Source organism: Hakea prostrata, chromosome 4, assembly GCF_041222555.1.
Source record: "Hakea prostrata isolate BN-2017 chromosome 4, UWA_Hpros_2, whole genome shotgun sequence".
NCBI classification, from domain to species: Eukaryota; Viridiplantae; Streptophyta; class Magnoliopsida; order Proteales; family Proteaceae; genus Hakea; species Hakea prostrata.
The window spans coordinates 22,409,230-22,429,024 of NC_142603.1; the positions used below are offsets into that span (position 1 = coordinate 22,409,230).

General features: G+C 37.4%; 1 protein-coding gene across 2 annotated transcripts; it reads right to left on the reverse strand.

Moving 5' to 3' along the window:
* Nucleotides 1-1,276: 1,276 nt before the first annotated feature.
* LOC149018519 (acetyl-CoA acetyltransferase 2-like) lies at nucleotides 1,277-19,417 on the reverse strand. Of its 2 annotated transcripts, none has more exons than XM_089152723.1 (15): nucleotides 19,245-19,417; nucleotides 17,292-17,357; nucleotides 16,031-16,129; nucleotides 15,606-15,779; nucleotides 15,406-15,511; nucleotides 14,377-14,516; nucleotides 13,854-13,930; nucleotides 13,706-13,771; nucleotides 9,277-9,362; nucleotides 6,498-6,597; nucleotides 6,254-6,364; nucleotides 4,531-4,572; nucleotides 4,316-4,402; nucleotides 3,899-3,984; nucleotides 1,277-1,637 (listed from the first exon to the last, which is right to left on the reverse strand). In XM_089152723.1, exons 2-15 carry the CDS (start codon nucleotides 17,335-17,337, stop codon nucleotides 1,604-1,606), a joined length of 1,254 nt encoding a protein of 417 aa, XP_089008849.1. In that variant the 5' UTR covers nucleotides 17,338-17,357; nucleotides 19,245-19,417; the 3' UTR covers nucleotides 1,277-1,603. The 2 variants fall into 2 exon arrangements, with proteins under 2 accessions (XP_089008849.1, XP_089008850.1); XM_089152724.1 differs by having other exon boundaries at nucleotides 1,549-1,637; nucleotides 3,882-3,984.
* Between the last annotated feature and the right edge of the window lie 378 nt (nucleotides 19,418-19,795).

The following is a 19,795-nucleotide window of genomic DNA, read 5'->3' on the forward strand; positions in this document are numbered from 1 at the left end:
AATTTGAAAAAAAAAAGTCTAGAGGGTTTTTTGTATTATTATAAATAAATGTTTCACAAGTTTTAAGAGTGGTAAAGAGAACCTTTTACGGGTTAGCCACCAAAAAAAACAGAGAGAGAACTTTTAAAGGGTTATACTGGATTCTTGTATCCTCTTCACAATAAAATCATCACATAACTACTAATGCAAGGTTGCACGGTTGATTAGAGCAACAACACTCTCAGTTGTGACTTAGACCCTTGTTGATGTTATAAATCGTATCCCCATCCTGTATATATAAAAAGCTCCCTTGTACTAAAAAGCCATCCCATAACTTAACCATAATTTATGTACAATCCACATAAAGCGTCTGCAGATATTTACAATTTTTTGCTGTGGTCATATTGTTTTGCTGAAGTAATTCAATACATTTACCCCAAAAAGCTAATTAGAGAAGGGTAAGAATTTTTCTCTATTTTTTTGGGAGAACCGGAATTAATAGCATTATATTTAGGGAGAAGACTGTTACATATATTACTTCTTTTTTGGATAAACGACAATTACATAAATTACAGAAGCGTCAAGTGTGACATCTTTCCTTGTCATTACCTACAGAACTACCCCTGAGTAAGGCCGTAAGGGTAAGGATTTTTGTTTACAATCCCACATATATCTGTCACAATTCTCAGAAAGTAACCCGTAGCTATTAACGATCAAAAGCCGGAAAATTCAATGTATAAATAATGACAATTTACTCAAACCGTCCTAAACTTCCTAAATTACAGAAAGCCCCCAAGGGTAAAGAAACAAAATCCGTCATTCTTTGCGAATGACATTCTTTCCTCATCATTCGCGGCATGGAGGTAGAGCACTCTTTCTCATCACAGTGGTTTCAGTTCAACACATACAGTAAGCCATTGATCAATCTCCGAGAATCAATGTTTAAAGTATCGGTATCAAGTTCGATCAAGTGATTTTAAGAAACATCATCATGTATCGAGTATTATATCGCTCTAGCTAATGTATTTTAGTGTAATTCAATTAGATAGACGTATCGAGATGTACCGTATCAGTTGGGTCAAATATGGATCCGTATCGACTAGTATCATACAGTATCATGGAATACTTTAAACCTGGCCAAGAATCCCATAACATCTCCTCGAAGGACTGAGGAAACCTTAAATCCTACAAGAGCCAGGTCCCTTCACGATCTCCGGCTAAAGTTGCAGCAGCAATCAAAGGTAGCAGATTTAATATATTCAGAAACACTTTAAATGAAATAATGGAATTTCTTTCCTACCAAACAGTTATGTATTGCCATTGATCCCCTAGACTCAGTTTTAGACTTAATTTTTGCAGATCCCATGAACACTTAAAACAGTTGCTTCAAGAGTATCTGACTAACCTGATTGACACTTCACAGAAGCACACAAATACATCCTGAAGTATCTTATTCTTCCCTTCATTTATTATATTTTTAAAATAAAATTAATACAACTTCATAGGACTAAAGACATAATTAAAACAAATGTTCACTTGCACTTTTTACTGGAGAGGATACATCACAAAGGAAAAGAAAATTGCAGACAGTAGCAGCCACAAGGATACCAGTTGATGCAACCATTCACAAGGAAGAATGTCCCACCGTTGCAAATGGCCTGAAAAGCAATCGAAAAGGAAAAGAAAGAAGACTTCCATGAGTAGCAAAATAAGCAAATAATCAAAAACAGCAATGGCAACAAACTGATAGATATGGCTCCCATATTTCAGGAAGTTACCAACTAGGCTCAAGATGTGGCCACTCTTGACAGTTTAGTAAGGTAAATACTGTTAATGGCATATTTCTGCACATAAATGCTTTCAAGTAATGGACAATGTTTACATAGTAACAATCATGGTACTAAGTTTCACAAAATTTTGACAAATTTTCGGTTATCTTGAGCCTACCAAAACAAAAATGAGTCAATCGACTTAATCTTGATAAAATTTCAAAATTTTAGTGATTTCAAGGGGTTGCAATTGTAATTTGTAAATTGCAAACTCTAATTGAAATTTGACTACTTCAATATTTGTTCTTGCATTTTTAATGAAAGTTCCAGTGTTTTCTTGTATATCCATGTTTAGATTTGTGAAAAAACATGAGCTAGTTACATTTGCATGGCCAGACATGTGAATCAAGAAGATCAGCTTGTGTTATACACAAAATACCAGGTGAAAAATTCACTGAAACCATCATCTGAAACATGTGTATTGTACCATATTTTGCCGAAATCTCAGTTGAAACTTCAGAAACTCGGTGTTTCAACCAATGGAACTGAATTCTAAACCCCACTAACAATCAGTAAACTTCAATTGCATTTCAATTTATGTTTCCTAAAAACCCACAACCATGGATAAAATGATAAGCCTGTCCTTAGAAAACCAGCAGCTTCTTCTTGTAGGGAGAACATCAAAAAGGAGATCGATTGGAGAAAAGAGGAAATCTGTGGATGAGAAAGTAGGGATAGATGCTGTCAGAGGTATGCTTAATATGGATTTTCAGCAAGGAAGACTCAAGAAATAATGATGAATCAAAAGAAATTGCAGATGAATAGTTCTTCACTCCATTTCCCATAGACAACACCCAAATGAGAGAAAGTGAAGGAGAAGTTGGATTTAGAAAGAAATAGCAGAAGAGAAAAACGAAGAGAAGGTAAAGGAGGTGTATTGTAAATAGGTCAGAATTTTGCCTTTAATGCCTTGTCAACTGAAGAATCCGACTGTAATGCTTTGAGTAATTAATGAGATCAACAAGCTCCTTTATTCATACAAAAGAAAAGAATAAAATGACAACTATGGGCAACGTTACTGAGTTAGTGTGAACAATCCTTTAAAATAAAGACCCAAAAGGACCAGATACCCCCATTGTATTCTAGATTATATTATTCAACAGTATACAAATGATAAGTTGCAGTCTCAGTATTAAAAGTGCTCCTCATTCCCCCCTCCCCCCAGAACAACTGAGCATATCCAGGTGGTGCAACATATTTTATTCAATACTTGAAGAAGATATTTAGGATATGTGTCCACGGTACAAAAGAATTTCTATTTCTTCTTCTAGATCATGATATGATCAAATTTCAAATATATAAGGAAATCAAAGGATCTAGTTGTCCTAGTAGAACAAACCTAGTGAAACACAACACCACCACACACAAAAAGCCTTGTCCCAACTAAATAGGGTCCGCTAACCTAGTGAAAAACCTTAAAAGAAAAAACATACAAAATATGGCAGCTCACTGGTAGAAGTGAACATCACAAAATTCTCCAACAAATCAACCAAGAACAAAGAAATTTGGATCTATTTCAATTTGTCACTACATCTAACTTAATCTTGTGTAATCATGTAATTGAAAAAAAAAAGGGATGTTTTAGTTCTCTAGCACATCGTTTGTTTGCTAGATAAAAAGGGAGTGGGAAAAATAACCATGTGAGACCTACATGTAGTGGAGTTGAAAAGGAAAGGAAAAGGATATTGTGAAAAGTTTCAAATGTGGGTCCCACATTTATCATATCCCTCATTTTTCCACAAAGTCCACTTTTTTAATGGGACTTTAAAAGGGGTAGGATGGGAAAAGTAAGGTGCAATGTCAGCAGACAAGGTTCCTTAAATCAAGGAAGCTTGTTTGCTGACTTTTCCACCCCCATTAAACCAAACAAGCCATGCTTTGGATTTTGTGGAAAAGTTTACTTATTCCATCCCTTTTTTCCCACTCCACTTCAAATTCTTTCAAACAAACAATAACTAGTACTCTCCTATGAATTTGAAAAGTTATATAGTCAGACATAGCCATAGAATTCCACCCAACTAATGATAAAACTTAATAACAACAAACTTACTTAAGTGAGAAAATAAATCTTACCAATATAGATAGCTTACATGAGCTCTAGAACAAGTGCAGATGCTCCTCCTCCACCATTGCAAATACCAGCAACTCCATATTTCCCATTCTTCTGCCTCATCACCTGTGACATTATTACACTTCAGCTGAGAAAAAGCAAAATCATATGACTCTTTGGCATCTTAAATGTGACATGAATTATAAGCAAGCCTGCTGAATGCATACCAAGTTGCCTAAAGAAGTCTAGTACTCCCCCTGGTAGAATTTTAGCATATAAACAAAAGAAAAAGCATGCATCACTATGTTCAGAAAATGCATATATGTTAGGACACACAACATAGACTGAGGAGAAGAGGAAACATGGAAGCAAATAAACAGGATAACAATAATAGATTGATAAAATCAGTAAACTTTACGGTTGACAAACAAACAAAGATAAGCCATTAAAGATATACCCCCAAAAGAGTGACCAAGATACGAGCTCCACTGCAACCTAGGGGATGCCCTAAAGATACTGCCCCACCATGCACGTTAACTCTTTCCTGCATACAAAATAAGATAGACAGGCAGAGGCCTTACAATGAATCAAGCAGCTTATTGCACTAACTAAGAGAATGAGTCATAAGGATCGCAACAGCAATAATGTTACAAAGGGAAGTTGAAGACTCACAGGATTTAGCCCTAGCAGCTTTTGGTTTGCAAGAGCTACAACCTGTAGAGCATAAGGTGAGTAAATATGACTCCCAAAATAAAGATGAGGATAAATTTTAAGGAAAAATCTTTCACCTTCCCAATAGTTCACCTTAATATCAAGGGGCAATCCTACATCTAAAAATACCAGTTCCCTCTCTTTAAAAGATCATACAGTAAAAAATGTACATAATACCATGAATGGTAGTGGTTCAGTGCTAAGAAGAGGTGGCATTAAAATAACATAAAACTCCAAATACCCCTAAGAGGTAGATGAACACCTACCCCTTCACTCATCTTTTTTCTTCTCCTACTAAGCTCTCACCACCATGACCCCCAACCTCACCCCCTTACCACCTGCACCATTCCTTGCCACCACCACCACCAGCAGAGGCCTCTGCCCCTACCCCAAACCCCACCCCAACCACTGCCACAGTCTTTGACAATTTTCCGATTCCTTGAGGTGGCGGTAGATGACAATGGCATTTTTGCCACCAGGAGGACGTTTATCTTGAACGTTTCAAGAAAAGACTCTTGAGTCAAGGGTCTTGGGAAAGACCATCTTCTAACCTGTTCACCCTCACCGTGAGTTCTATCAAAGAACTCGGGATTAAACAGGCAAGTGAGACTCTTCCTTTAAAGTTGAAAACCCGGTGGCAATTGTGGAACTGAACTTCGAACTGAGATCTGCTGGACTAACTTTCATGGGTATCTCCAAAATGAGTGCAGCCACCTTCTGCACATTCTCTAGAGAAGAAAGAGGCTCCAATACCTGTTCAGGATTGTTCACCCAATAGCACCATCATAACTTCTCTATTGATGCTTCCCTAAAAATGTATTCAGCTTCTTTGGAGAATTGATCTTATTGATGAATTTTGAAGGGTTCCTAGCATCTGCCTCTGCAACTCATGAATTGGGGTTTTTCTTCTGTTGTACTGAAATGGGAAGTTCTGCTTCAAGATCTTTGTATAATTTCCAAGCATTTAAGACTTCTTGATATCTTCTATTTCCAGCTGAAATCTTCGGGACAAAGAATGAGGAAAAATTGTCACCTGTTTACTGGTTTCCTTCAAGGATTCTAGGATAAGTATAACAACTCAAAATGTGCTCCAGGTGAGAGAGAGGATATGATTCATGAAATCACCATTGAAAAAATGAGTTCCCTCATTGATATTCTTGTTCAACAATTTTGACAACCTGCAACCCATCCAATCTGCAAAAAAGGTTCTGTCGCCTCTTCCCAGTTTCACTCCTTAAGATTTCAAGAGAATGCTTCCCAATTAAAAAGGGCATTATGAATCTGGCAACCATCACAACCAAGTGACAGTCATAAGTGTCCAATGTTGGAAAACACCATTAAGTTGTTTTCACATTATGCATCCTTTCCTTTAAATCCTGACAACTTGAAACTGTGATGGGCTTCAAGTTCAGAATGGAGCTTGAAAGGGGTGGGATTTGAGGCACGACAGAGAGGGCATGGTAGAAGAACGAAGAAGATAAGTGAAGAGCAATTATTCACAGAAGGGATATGTTTGTCACAGTATGGTGCTCTTTAGGGTACGGGACTGATACATCCAAAACATAGTTGCCCCTTGATACCAAGTCAAATTACAGAGGAGAGGAATAATATTTTCCCCAATTTTTATCTTTATATTTTGGAAACAAGATGCTGAAAATATTCAAAATCAAATGAAAAGGCTCACAGAAAAGGCTTCATTGATTTCATAATAATCAATTTGAGAAGCATCCAAACCAGCATTTGAAATGGCTTTCGGAATTGCAAGAGCAGGAGCTGTTGTAAATAACTCAGGTGCCTGCACAACCAACCTCATCACCATCTACTGGGAGATTCTGACAAAATAAGTGGGGAAAAAAATGGCAGGAGCCAAGTTGTCTGTCCCACTCTAATCCGGGATCAGTAATATTTGATATATTCACAAACACTACCTGAGCTGCATCAGCATAGCCTTTGATCTTAGCAATTACTTGCAGTCCAAGTTTAAGAGCCATCTCTCCACTCACTAACACTAGTGCAGCAGCACCATCACTGTCAAGGACAAGAGGTTAAGAAAAGAATAAGTTTTTAAGACTGGTTTTTGCTGGCCCACAAAACAAAAACAGTATAGACACCTGGATATGCCATATGCAAGTTATGCATGGCTAAAATTTAACAGGCAGACCCCAAGGTCCCTGCTCAGATGACAAGTATCCACCCAGCCTGAGGTGGCAAAACTGCAAAAACAAAAGGATGGGAAATCTGACACTACCAATTGCAATCAAAACTACCTGATTGGGCATTGGTCGTCTTGTTTATGTATTATTTGTTGCAATAGATAACACATTGGATTGAAGTGTAGTCTGAGCTCAAGATTAGCACTAGTAAAATCATAGCATTTTTTAACTGTAGGAGTTCTAGTTCAACTAGGATCCTTACTATTACTGACAATTTAACTGTTGCAAGCCTTGAAACATCAGTTGGTTGTGGGTTCAAAACTCAGCAACTTACTCATTCCAAGTTCACTCTCAATAACATGTTACATATAAAAAAAAATCTAAATTGATACCAACGATGAAACCGAATATTGAATTAAAAGAGGAAATTAACTAAATCTCCTAATCGAGAGAAACCACTCTGATACAAGAAAATTCCAATTAAACATATGAATCATGCAAGTAAAATACCCCTAGTATCCTACTCCACCAAAACCAAAATTTGGTATGATGTAGGGTTCCAAAACTGGTTCCCATCACTTGTTGGTCAACCCAATCTATAGACATGTCAATCAGTAATCTGGGCAAACAATTGCACAATAAAACAGAACCTTGAGGATTCAATGAAAGACATCAGGAGTTGGGGGCATAAAAAGGATTAGTATTAGATAAGGTTGACTTAGAGAACTAAAATTAAGGATAGAAATAAGGAGAAAGAGCTGTGCACACACACACACACACACACAAAAAAAAATAAACCCATTATGTTAACTTTCCAGCAGCAATCATGACAAAGGAATCAGAAAACTAGTCCAGCAGAAAGGAGGGGAAAAAAACAGACATGAATTTCAACATATAACTTTGAAACTACTAGTTCCAGAAAATTTTAAGGGTTTGCGGCAACAGAACAGTTTCCCAAAAGATGGAGAATCGATTCACAAAGTTCCAAAAAGAAATAATCTAAAAACAAGGATCTCAGTACCTTACTCACTTCGAATCTAACATCAGTACAAGGGAAAGGAAGAATAGATGAAAGAAGAAAAGAGAGAGGAGGGGGCAAGAATTGTACAAGCCAGACAGACTCCACCCCCCCCCCCCCCCCCAGGAAAATAAATAAATAAATTTCTCAGTCTGAGTTATTCTTAATAATAGGTAGAACACATAGAGTATTAGAATTAAAATTATATCCAACAAGAAACCTAAGGTTGACTTAAATAAGGAAACTAACTCACCCTCCTAATCACAAGCAACCATTCTAATAAACTAAGTTCCAAATTGCAAGATAAACCATAAAAGTAAAATAACTTAAATAGCCTAGTGAACTAAAACCCAATATGGACTGAGCTCATTGCCAAATGGATTCAAAAATGGGCTTGGTCTTGTTAAAAGAACTGGTCCTGCCCAACCTGCCCTATGGAGGGGAAATATGAACAGAACACGAAAAATTGGGGGGGGGGGGGGGTTTAAGAACTAAATGATAAATACAAAAAAACCAGAAAAATATTCTAACTCAGAAAATCATTTCTAGATAGTGCACATAATTAACTTTTGCATTGCAGGTATCCTCTGTGATTCCACAATTGAGGCCAGGTGCATGATTTTTAATCATTGGCCCATCTTGATACAATAGCACCATAGATTGAGAACTGGCCAAGATAAGCAAAATCTTGGCTCAGTAATTATCTCATTTGTTTTTTAGAACCCCAATAAAAGATAGTATGCAAGTTAGGAGGATTACACCACTCAATCGGGATTTTGACCCAAACTAAGCCATGAAGTGACTCTGTCTCAATCAAAACTAGTCAAGATCCTAATGGATTTGGGCGTCCCCAGTGGTACTGGCTCCCAGGAATGGTGCAAAAGTGCTTTTAAGCTAATTTTTAGATGGAAGACTCACTGGATTCCATAAACCTTATCAACAATCATTGGTTTCTGCATAATATACAACAGATCAAAGTAAATTAACCCTATACTATTTTCCTATGACCAATAAAAAGGTATTAAAAAGAATAAATTGAAAACTACAAATGAGAAAACAAGGTCATCATAACAAAAAGAGGAGTTGATGAGGCTTATGTTAGATATGTTTTACATTTTTTACATTCCTAATGCTTATTTAATTTGTTTTATGTCAATTCAATGATTTGGTTGCTTTCTATCACTAATATGTAGAGAGCAAGACACTTTAGCATGTTGCAGCATACCAACTCATCATCTGAATTGAAACTCCTATGATCCTATTTGAACTTTGTCTTACAGAATTCGACAGTCATTGGTTTTAAAGGCCAAAATGAGGTTAAACCCACTTTAAAACCCTCAGCTGTATTCTGGTTTAAATAAGGGAGGGGGGGGGGGGGAGGAAAGGTAGACCACCTGAGATCTTGATCTGACGTGGTACCTTGACATACTAAGAAACCAAGTTCTCAAACTATGGCTAGCACAGCAGTAATGTCATGCACAAGGATGGATAACTCAGCAGAAAGAACAAAAAAAGTAAAAGCAGAATCCAATACACCTTATACTAGAAGCATTGCCAGCAGTAACAGAGCCTCCATCCTCCTTGAAACTTGGCCGAAGCTTCCTCAGTTTAACAGGATCAAACTGAAAGGATATGAGGGTAATAGATCAGCTATAGTAACTAAGAAGTGACTACAAAATGAAGCAATATCCTATATATGACTTATATTTTTGTGTAATATCGGAACAATAGTAAAAGATAATGAAACAAATTGACACTACACTCTCTTAATTACTGAAATCTTCCAATTTGGTTATATCTATATTCAGAATCATCTATGCATTCTTCGTGACATTGTACAATTTTACTTGGGAAGGTGAAAAGCACAAAGATAAAACACATTTGAATCTGGTATATGATAACAATAGCAAAAAAAATAAGGGGAAATATATAGGAAGGGGGAAGGGGAAGAGAGATGATCAGAATAAAAGGAAAGAATGCAAAATCAATGTAGGAATGAACCCAATATCTCTTTCCCCAAAGAAAACAATCCAGTGGCCCATCTCAAGCTTAAATGTAGAAGATCTACAACGTATCTCAATCACCTTTTCTTTTTGCACTTCGATTTGGGGAAAAGAAAAGAAAAGAGAGAAAGAGAGTCCAGAAAAGAAAAAGGCTGAAAGTATCCTGGAAATGTGATTATACCTTTCAAGAGTAAAACTATTCTAGGTCCACAGAATACAAACAAATAACCTAGAAACTACTCATGCATGATCAGAAGCAACAAGTAAGATCTGCAATTCTATACACTCTCATGCTGTGATGTACAACCTGGGCAGGTTCAAACTAGACAAGTAATGAACCAGGTATGACCAATTTGAACCAGATTGGAGACCAGTTCAAACCAGCAGCTGGCTCAACTACATGGACCCCTTCACCTCAATTTTTAACCAGTTAACTTGGATTGCTGCACTAGGACACAAATAAGGATTAAAATAGGCCAAAACACCCACTTTTACATACAGTGTCACAGCCCATATTTGACTAAGTGGAAATATTCGTAGAAGATCAGCAAGGCCCAAGATCAGATACCATATAGACTTTATGCATGGAGGATTTAGGAGTTTACTTAGTTTCCTTCTTATAGTCTCTATTTTATGCTCCTATGTAGTTTTTGAGAAGATCCACTCCTCATCAAAAGAGTACTCACCATTCTTCAAGTGGCTAGAATTAGTTGTTCATAATTTCTGTTGAGCTTCAATTTAGAAATTATTTTCTCTTGTAAAGCTTCTGCCAAGATACAAACAGACCCTTTCATTGAAATAAAAAAGTTATACCAAGGGAAATTGATTTTGTGGCCAGTAGCCTTTATGGAGTAAAAATCCATGTTCAACAGCTGAGATAGCTGTGGGTGAGAGACCAAGGACTGAGATAGCCCATCCTCCCATCCCCCTTCTTCTTATCTTCAATCTGGTCCCCTTGATTGTTGATCTTGTGACTGGAACTTTGCAACTAACGTAGTTGATTCTAGCCACATTTGCTTCTGTGATCATCCCCAGAAGAAGGATTGAATTCTTTGTTGCTGCTCCCATTGATTGTTACAAGAAATTGAAGAACCATTAAAAATTCCTTTCACTGCTGCTATGCTAGATCACCACAAGTTCTGAAGGATCCACTTGCAGGCTGCAACATCTCCAAATAGCAAGCCTGTGATTGTGCTACTGTTGTTGCTGTTAACTCATTCAAACAGCCTGTTGTTGCAACTAGAAGTTGATCACCTGCTGCTTTTCTGATTTCTTCTTCTCCATCCTCCATTCACCAAACCCTGCTGAGTTTCAAGACGATCACTCCATCTCCGATCTCCTTCATTTAGTCCACATTTTTCACTTATCCATCAACTATTTCTTCCATATTTTCTCTTCCTTCTAATTTCAAACCACCCTCATAAATTTCTTTTCAGCCTCATCATCTCTACAGCACCACTCAACCAATTTTGGTCGCATTTAAGTGGCTAGTTTGGTCTGCAGCATCCTAGCAACCAATCTGGGAATTGCTGCCTTATTAATTTGAGCCATCAGAGGTTGCTAAGATTTTCAGCACTTGCTCTCTATCATACAAGCATTGTTCAATCAGAGAACTTGAACTAATACTACTGTCTAGTTTAGCATCCATCTCCAAAATTGCTAATTCTGATTTGCTTCACCTTGGGTTTTGTGCCTGGATTTCCAACTAACTTATTGGAGCTTGAACATCACTTTTGAGACTATTACCTTTGGTCTCACATTTTGCTGTGTTTGGTTTTTTCCCCCCTCATAATATGGGGAAATAAATTGAGAATTTTGCGAGCTGTGATCACTTGGTTGCATAAGTGATGAGAACATGACCCTCCCTGGATGAAAGCTCAAGTGAGCCCCCAGGATGGCACCAAAAATCTACCCCAAGCTGGCCGAACCCCTTTTGGGGAGGTATTTTGGGCATTTAGCCCTTATTTTATTTCTGAAATTAATTTTAGAATTTTTTTTTCAGAATTTTAATTTAGTCCAATTTCGAAATTTGAGTTGAGTTTGGTTATGTTTGAATTATTCTAGTTTGAGTTAAAGTTGTTTTGAAGAGTCCAAGTTAGTAGAGATAAGGTTCCTTACCCAAAGGGAATCCTATCTGTTAGGAGTTTGTTTTGAAGTTACCTTTTATCCCTAAGAGTCCAGTCCAAGATGTAATGGGATACTTATCTTTTAAGGAATTCCAGAGTGAGTCAGAGTTTTTAGCCTCTAATTGTAATGTTATTTTCAGTCTGGATTATTGAATGAAAAGCTATTAAGGACTGGGGCTCCTGTTTTTGAAAGAGCCTCAGCGGGTTTTAAAAAGAGTTCTTCAATCTTCAGTCTTTTCATTCAAGTTTCTTCAAGCAACTTCATCCTCTTCAATGATCCAGAAGATTCCAAGTCTTCTTCAAGGCATTCACACAAACCAGCATCCAAGTATAGCAAGAAGCCACTGCCCACCCCATCCCCTGCCTCTACCATCTCACGCGAGACACCCCAGCCCCTGCTGTCACACCTGACCAGCAGCCTAGCACTCACGACTTCCCCAACCCCTTCCCTAACTACCCACGACCCTGTTAAGCCCCTTCCCACCCCTGTCCCTGCCCTATGACCCCCCCCTTTCCTTGCCAACCCTCTCAGTCCCTCTTACTTGTGTCAGAAAAAGGAAAAGGAAATAAGAAAAGGAAAAGAAAGAAGAAAGAAAAGAAAAGAAAAGAGATCGCAAGAAAGGATCTTTCCCTTCAAAGATCCCAATTCCTAACCATTACATCTTCATTCAATTGGGTTTGTTAAAACCCTAAACCTTCCCCACACCCAACTGTTGGTTTTCTTTCCATCCGTTCCCTTCCCTGTTCTTAAGATTATCCCTTAGCCCTCCACACCCCAACCACAGGTCTCTTAACCCTTTCGTAATTTCCCTAAAACTATTTTGGCAACCCTCTGACCTAGTAAACCATTCCACCTTGGGTTTGATCAAACCCTAACCTTTCCCTTGTCTCCAAAAGCCTTCCCACATAATTTTGGATTGACCCATAAACATCCCTTCAACCCTCCAAACTTATTTAGTTTCTTTCCAACTAACCCTAGGCAAACCATAATATTTTACCATTAATTGCTGGAATTTCCTAGGCAAACCCTAAGTCTAGGGAAATTACCTGATTACCCTTTAGCCATAGACCTGGTTTACATCAATAAGTGGGAGAAAACATGGAGAAAAGATAACTGCTTTTAGCAAAGATAATGCCTACTTTCGTGTGACACATGTTTTATGTGAAGACAAGAATCTTGAGGGGAAAAAGCAGTCACACCTGACACCTCTCACTGTAACAAGGTAACCAGAATTCAGGGCAACTAAACAAAAATTATGGATATTGTCATACATATTCTCAATTTTTGCACAGCAACCAAATTTTTTCTCTTACTGTCTCTAAATCCATTCTTTCTTCTTCCCACTTTTTTTCATCCAAGAGAGCTACTGAACATGGCCTAAAAGAAAATGACATTAAGGTGTTAGAACTTAGAATGTATCCACATCTAGACCTCCGTATCAAGGGATCATAACATATGTTATTTACTACTCTTTGACTTATTAGGCTAGCTAGGTAAGTAGCATTTTCTTTCTACTTATTCTTTATATATTTCATTGTCATTGGTCTATTAACTCTTAGCAGGCAAACTACCAAGAATTGGTTCTCTATTTCATACAGAAAAGATATGGCTACTGATAGTTTTGTTGTTCTATTGTGTCAGAGATCCTGTATCTCTCAATCTGCTCCATCATCTTCTTTTCCTCTTCTTCTCCTTTTCCCCACCACTGATAACAAAAAGCCTTGGTAGAATTCCAAAAACAACATAAGTAGCATTACTGATGTTTTCTAGAAACAAATAAAAATCATCATATATCTACTCCATGAAAATCAATTCAATTCTCTTCACGGTCCTACCTTTCCTAGACCATCATCCATATTCACGATAGTAGATGGTTTTCCTCTCCCTGAAGAAACTTCAACCTGCATGATCATTGTCTTGGTAAATATTTACAATTTACAACAAACAGAAATAAGTTACTTCAATTTTGCATAGGAAACTAACCGGGACAATTTCCCATGAAAACGCCCCACCATTTTGAGCAGCAATACCACGCTCAAAGCTTTGAATGGCAAACATATCCACGTACATCAAAAACTAGGGATTTATTCAAAAGACATCAAGGTAAGACCACAACAGAACTCGTACACAGCGAACCACCCCTCCCAACACCCCCGCCCCCAAAAAAAAAAAAAAGAAAATAGAGGAAAATAAAATTGATTAAGTCAAAAGGATAAATTAGTTTAAAAAGGGGTGGGTGGGGGGTTAAAACAATATGACAAAAACAGCACCTGCACCTTGTCTTTATAAAGCTAGGGAGTAGATATTTGAAATATCACAAATGGTTTGAAAATAAACTCAGAGACCATTGAAATTGATAGAACAATGAACAAGAAGTGATGAAATAAAGAGATAGATAGATCCATTAGAAAACCCAGAAAATCTCTCTTCAAAACATGAGACCTTACCCACTCAGTTGAAGATTTCACACAAACTTTTCATCTGTATATATAGCATTAGATAAGTACCTGCTCCTCCCTAGCTACAGTATGGCGGTCTGCACATATTTCCGCACAAACACCCATTCCAAAATCATTATATACATCCCATAGACCATCTTTCAACATCCCATCAACTATGGTATCATGACCCAGTCGGGATCCCTTCCTGTTGATGCACAAAGGGTTAGAAAAGGTTGAACAAATCAGTGCTTTCTATTTATCTACTTCGCAAACACAGTATTTTATTGGTGAGGGGAAGAAACTGTGCTGGCAAGTTGAGAGTACTATATAATTAACAAGTTAAGCAATCTCATAGATTCACTGTGGACTTGAAATTATTTAATAATGGAAATAGAAAAACCTAGCTGCCATCTCTATATCTTATTCAATTGCAAAGTTTACCAGGTATGTTCACACACAAATAGGGTAGTCTACATCTGTATGTAGTTTCAGAAAAGACCACAGCATAAATACAACTAAAAGTGCTCAACCCAGTAAACATTTTTCCATTCGATTTAGCTTCAATTGAGAAAGTCTTGTTGCAACTATTCTTCTTTCAACCACTTGGAAAAATAAATTAAAAGGAAGCAAAGGAAATTATTTGATCCAAAAACATTAGTTATAACTTTGATTTTCCATTTCAAGTGATTTTCCTGAGCATGATACGAGGCTTGATGTTAGGCTGCAGCAAGACAAACCACTTACTGAGCTGATTTAAGATAATCATTAATTTGATAATCTACACATATACATCTTTGGAATCACAAATTCCTGGAAAGTGATACAGCTTTTTAAATAGTGCACAACCTGAATGTTATACTTCAGTGACTACAATAGTACTCCTACTGTCCTACATACCATCTGTTTATTACATTTTCTTATCTAGCCATGTCTACCCTCCCCCACCCCACCCCAGAAATTTAAGAAAAGAAAAAAAAAAAGGAAACTCACAATTAAATTCAGCAGCACAAACCTTGAAATAAATGCAAATAAAAATTGTGAACACAAGATGGAAAACAGAATGGATCAGTACCAAACTAAAAATTGGCACATACCTTGCCTCTGCTAGATATTTAGGAGCATTAGACATGCTTTCCATGCCACCAGCCACAACAACATCATTGATACCCAACTGGATGCTCTGTGCTGCAACCATTGTAGCTGAAGTACCAACAGAAAAAATTAATACCCTATTTTTCACTGTTGCACTGAATCAAAAGAGAAGCACATTTCTCCAAAGATATGGAGATCTCACCCTTCATCCCTGATGCGCAGACCTTGTTAACAGTGGTGCAGACGACTGAATTTTGCAGACCTGCCCCTAAAGCAGCTTGTCTGGCAGGAGCCTGCCCTAAATTGGCACTTAAAACATTTCCAAAGAAAACCTCCTGGACTAGTGCTGGGTCAACATTTGCCCTCTTCAGAGCACCTACAAATATAAAAGACAAAGGAACACTTCAAAAACTACAAAAGCTACCCATAAAAAGAAACATAAATCACTATGTACCAGAACAATCTGACAGGAATAAAGATAAAAGACAACAAACTTAATTGCATTGCACATCTAGCATTCTAAAACAATTATGAACTCAAATACATTCACAGAGAGGCAACTGACCAATGAACAGCCAGCTTTACTTTTGAAGAGAGAGTGAGAGACAGGAAAGATTGTCAACTTACATTCAATAGCTATAGATCCAAGCTTCGTGGCTGACAGAGACGAAAGTGAACCAAGAAAGCCACCCATTGGTGTACGTGCAACACCAACAACACAGACATCTGTCCCAAAAAATCCAAGAACACTAAGCAAAAGAAAAATCTTAGGATTTTGCATGAGTTAATATAACAAAACTATGAATCAAATACCTTCTCTTTCCTAGACCTCATGATTATGCCAGACAAAAAGATAGAGGGATAGTAGAAAGATAGAGGGATAGCAGAAAGTGTGACCCATGTGTAAGGAGTTAAAGAACAGGCAAACAAATAATACTCAACGCAGGAAACCAGAACAGAATAAGCAATTTCATTTTCTTATTCACCCTCTCAACTTCTAGTAACAAAATATTAAATATCAGTTATTTGTTCAGTCTCCCATTCACAGTGGTGAAGACAAACTGGAGGTGTTGACCCATGAACCAATCCCGATTTGATCCTGATTCTGTAGACAGGAATCAGAACTCATTCCATTGTCACAAACTTGAACCATGGTAGGGCCCCACCCAAACTACTGAAACCTTAGGTCTTCCCTTTTCCTTACTTCACATTAGCAGCATATAATTCCACCATTTACCTCAGTGCCTTGGTTTACCATTTTTCAAGCATACCTACAGCAGGAATGCAGAGCACCTGGGCCAAAACCATTTTCAGAAAAGAAGGGGGAAAAAAACAATTACAGAAACACTCGCACCAAAAGTCCTAGATCAATATGCTCAGTGGATGAATAAGCCAATTCCAATGTATGTAATGATTATGGTCCACTGCATTGCCATTGGTTAGCAGAACAATTTCCTCTTCCTGACCCAAAAATCCTACCGAGTTTGGAGAAGGACAGGGTGGCAGAAATAGCATGCCACTTACTTTCCTTTTAAGGATGGTAGCCTACATAGTTTCCCACCCAACATAAACTAGTCCTTTACTGAATTCTAGGGAAAACCCTTCCATTATCCCACCCCACTTTTTTTTGTAAAGCAAAAAAGGCTGTACATAGTAAATTTATTTATACTTGCATATAGAACAACAGAATTTCAAGCCAAACAGCCAAACTCCAATAATTAAACCACCGAGCCTACAATTAAACTGACAGAAAAAGTAATGCACTAGGAATGGAAGAATTCAATTTCAGCTGTTTTGCAATTCAAGTTCAAATAGGTAGTCAGTATTCACTAAAACCCCTTTCCCCCAGTACAACCCTCAAGAGGGGGGGGGGAGAAAGAAAAAAAACCTCGAGGCTTCAGTGTTTCAGAATCTACTGCTGCTGTTGGAGCCATGGAAATATCAGAGATGAAATCTGCAGAGTACAACTGGAGCATATTAGATCTCAATTAGAACCAAAAGGAGAAAAACAAAAAAGACTTTTGACTTGAAAAATAGGATAGGCTTCCCGGTATCAACATTGCCACATGCCATTATAGCACTTTGGCTATTATACTCTTCACAAACATACTAGTTAGCTCTTAGACTAGAAGGAAAATATATCCAGTTCATATCCAGCCATAATGCAAATTTACTAGCCCATGTGCCATTAATTGAAAAGTCTAGTGCAATTGAAAAACTTGGATCATTGAAGAAAAATGGGGAAAGGTCTATACATAGAATATATGGTTGAGTTCAAGGTTCAAGATTTTGTTTCATCTCAAGGTTTCAGCCATCTCGAGACAACCAAAATCTCGAGATTTCAGTGAAATGCTGCCGAAACTTGATACAAATTCTGCCAGTTCTCAGTGGTATGTTTCGGTGGGTTTTATGCATCTTATACGTCTAGTTCAAGATTTCATTTCACCTTGATGTTTCAAACACCTCGAGACAACCAAAACCTCGAGGTCTTGGTGAAATCTTGATACAAATTCTGCCAGGTTTCGGTGGTTTTTTTTTGGTGGGGGGGGGGGGGGGGGATAGGGTTATGCATCTTATGAGTCTGTTTCTTTTTGGATAACCCATTTTAGGGCCTATTAACACATATTTATGGTAAGTTTGGTTAAAAAACAGCCCACTATGGTCTTTTAGATTTGCATTCTTGTTTGTGTTTATGCAGTCAAATCTTAATGTATCTTCACATATCTAAACATTCTTGAAGTATAAATTCACATTCATGGAAACCCTATTTCAGGATACACTATCACATTAAAATGATCATAGTGCACAAATAGTTACCCAAATTCTGTATTCACCCCTGATTGGCAGTCTACTGTTGAATACTCATGTATAGTTCCTGTGACTCAACAAAGATTTTGAGTTTTTAACCAAAATTTCTGAAATTTCAAGATTTTGGATCAAAATCAATACTCCACTCAACCAGTCAACATCATTTTGTATGTATGTTTCACCTTGGTGACCTCGAAACATCCGAAATCTCATGAATTTCAACAACAGTTTGCGAGATTACAAATCATGATTGAGTTAGGCCACCAATGATGCAGATACACTGGCAGGCCCAAACTCAACTGGATTTCCAGACCAAGATGAAACGTATCCAATTTGAGAGTCAGGGATCTCTTACAATTTTAGGAGTTTAAATTATTTGGACTTTGGAGAAATGATGTCTTTTTAAGTTTGCTACAGAAGACAGCAAGCCTAAGATGTTGGTTTCTAATTCTTTTAGCCAGTGGGGCTCTATTACTTGTAGGAATTTAAGTTATTGGAGGAATAATGTCTTTGAAAATTTGTTTTGAAGACAGCATGCCAGGATATTTGGTTTCTAATCCATTTAGTTTTATTATTTAAATTAGAATCCTAATTAGCGTATTAGTCATACTTTAGGAATCTTAATTTCCTCTACATACATGATGTTATCTCCCCCCTACCCTACCCTCTCCCCCGGTCCTTTTCTTCTACTTTTCTCCCATAGAACCCACCACAGAAAATCACCTCTAAGTTTGCACCAATTTGTTATAAGAGCCCAAGTTCTTATTCATCTCCCAGTCCAGCTCTCTCACCCCATTTCTCCTCTTCCCTGCCGTTGCTGTTCTGCTGTAAAAACCAGCAACTGTATAAAAAAATAAATAAACTCTCATTCCCAACAAACCAAAAATTCCTTCATCCCTAAACCACAAATGCGCTCTACTGAAACCCAGCCACCCTCACCTCCCTTTCCCCTTTTTCTCTCCAAAAGGTACAGAGAATCAGAAAAAATAAATAAATAACACGAACAACGAAAGAAGAAAGCAATCAGATTTACCTTGCCTTGCTGCTCTCTCGTCGGTCTACAATTCCCAGTCGAACGTCACCAATTGCTTTAGAAATAATGGAATATGATGCTTCCAGGGATGTTCACGTACCCACAGAGGTCGAATCTCGAATGAACTGGTTTTTCTTTTTCTTCTTTTTCCTTTTTTTTTCCTTTTTTTCCTTTTTTTTCCTTTTTTTTTTCTTCTTTCTTTCCATTTATATTTTTTGTTCTTTCCGTTTTTTTTTGTTCTTTTCTGTTTTTTTTGTTCTGTTTTTCTTCTTTTCTGTTCTTTTCTGTTCTTTTCTGTTTTTCTTCTTTTCTGTTCTTTTCTGTTTTTCTCTCGAATGAACCTGTTTTTTTTTTCTGTTTTTTTTTCTTTTTTGGGATGGTGTGCCCACCGGATAAGTTTCACTTTTGAGTTTACATATGCATTCTCAATTCTATACAAATCACATTTTTTGGTGTCCTGCTTTTTTTGTTTGAACAAATTGCACTGGCACCCTAAAATGGAAGTCTTAAATCCCTTGACACCTCATTTTATGTTTAAAAACACAAAGACT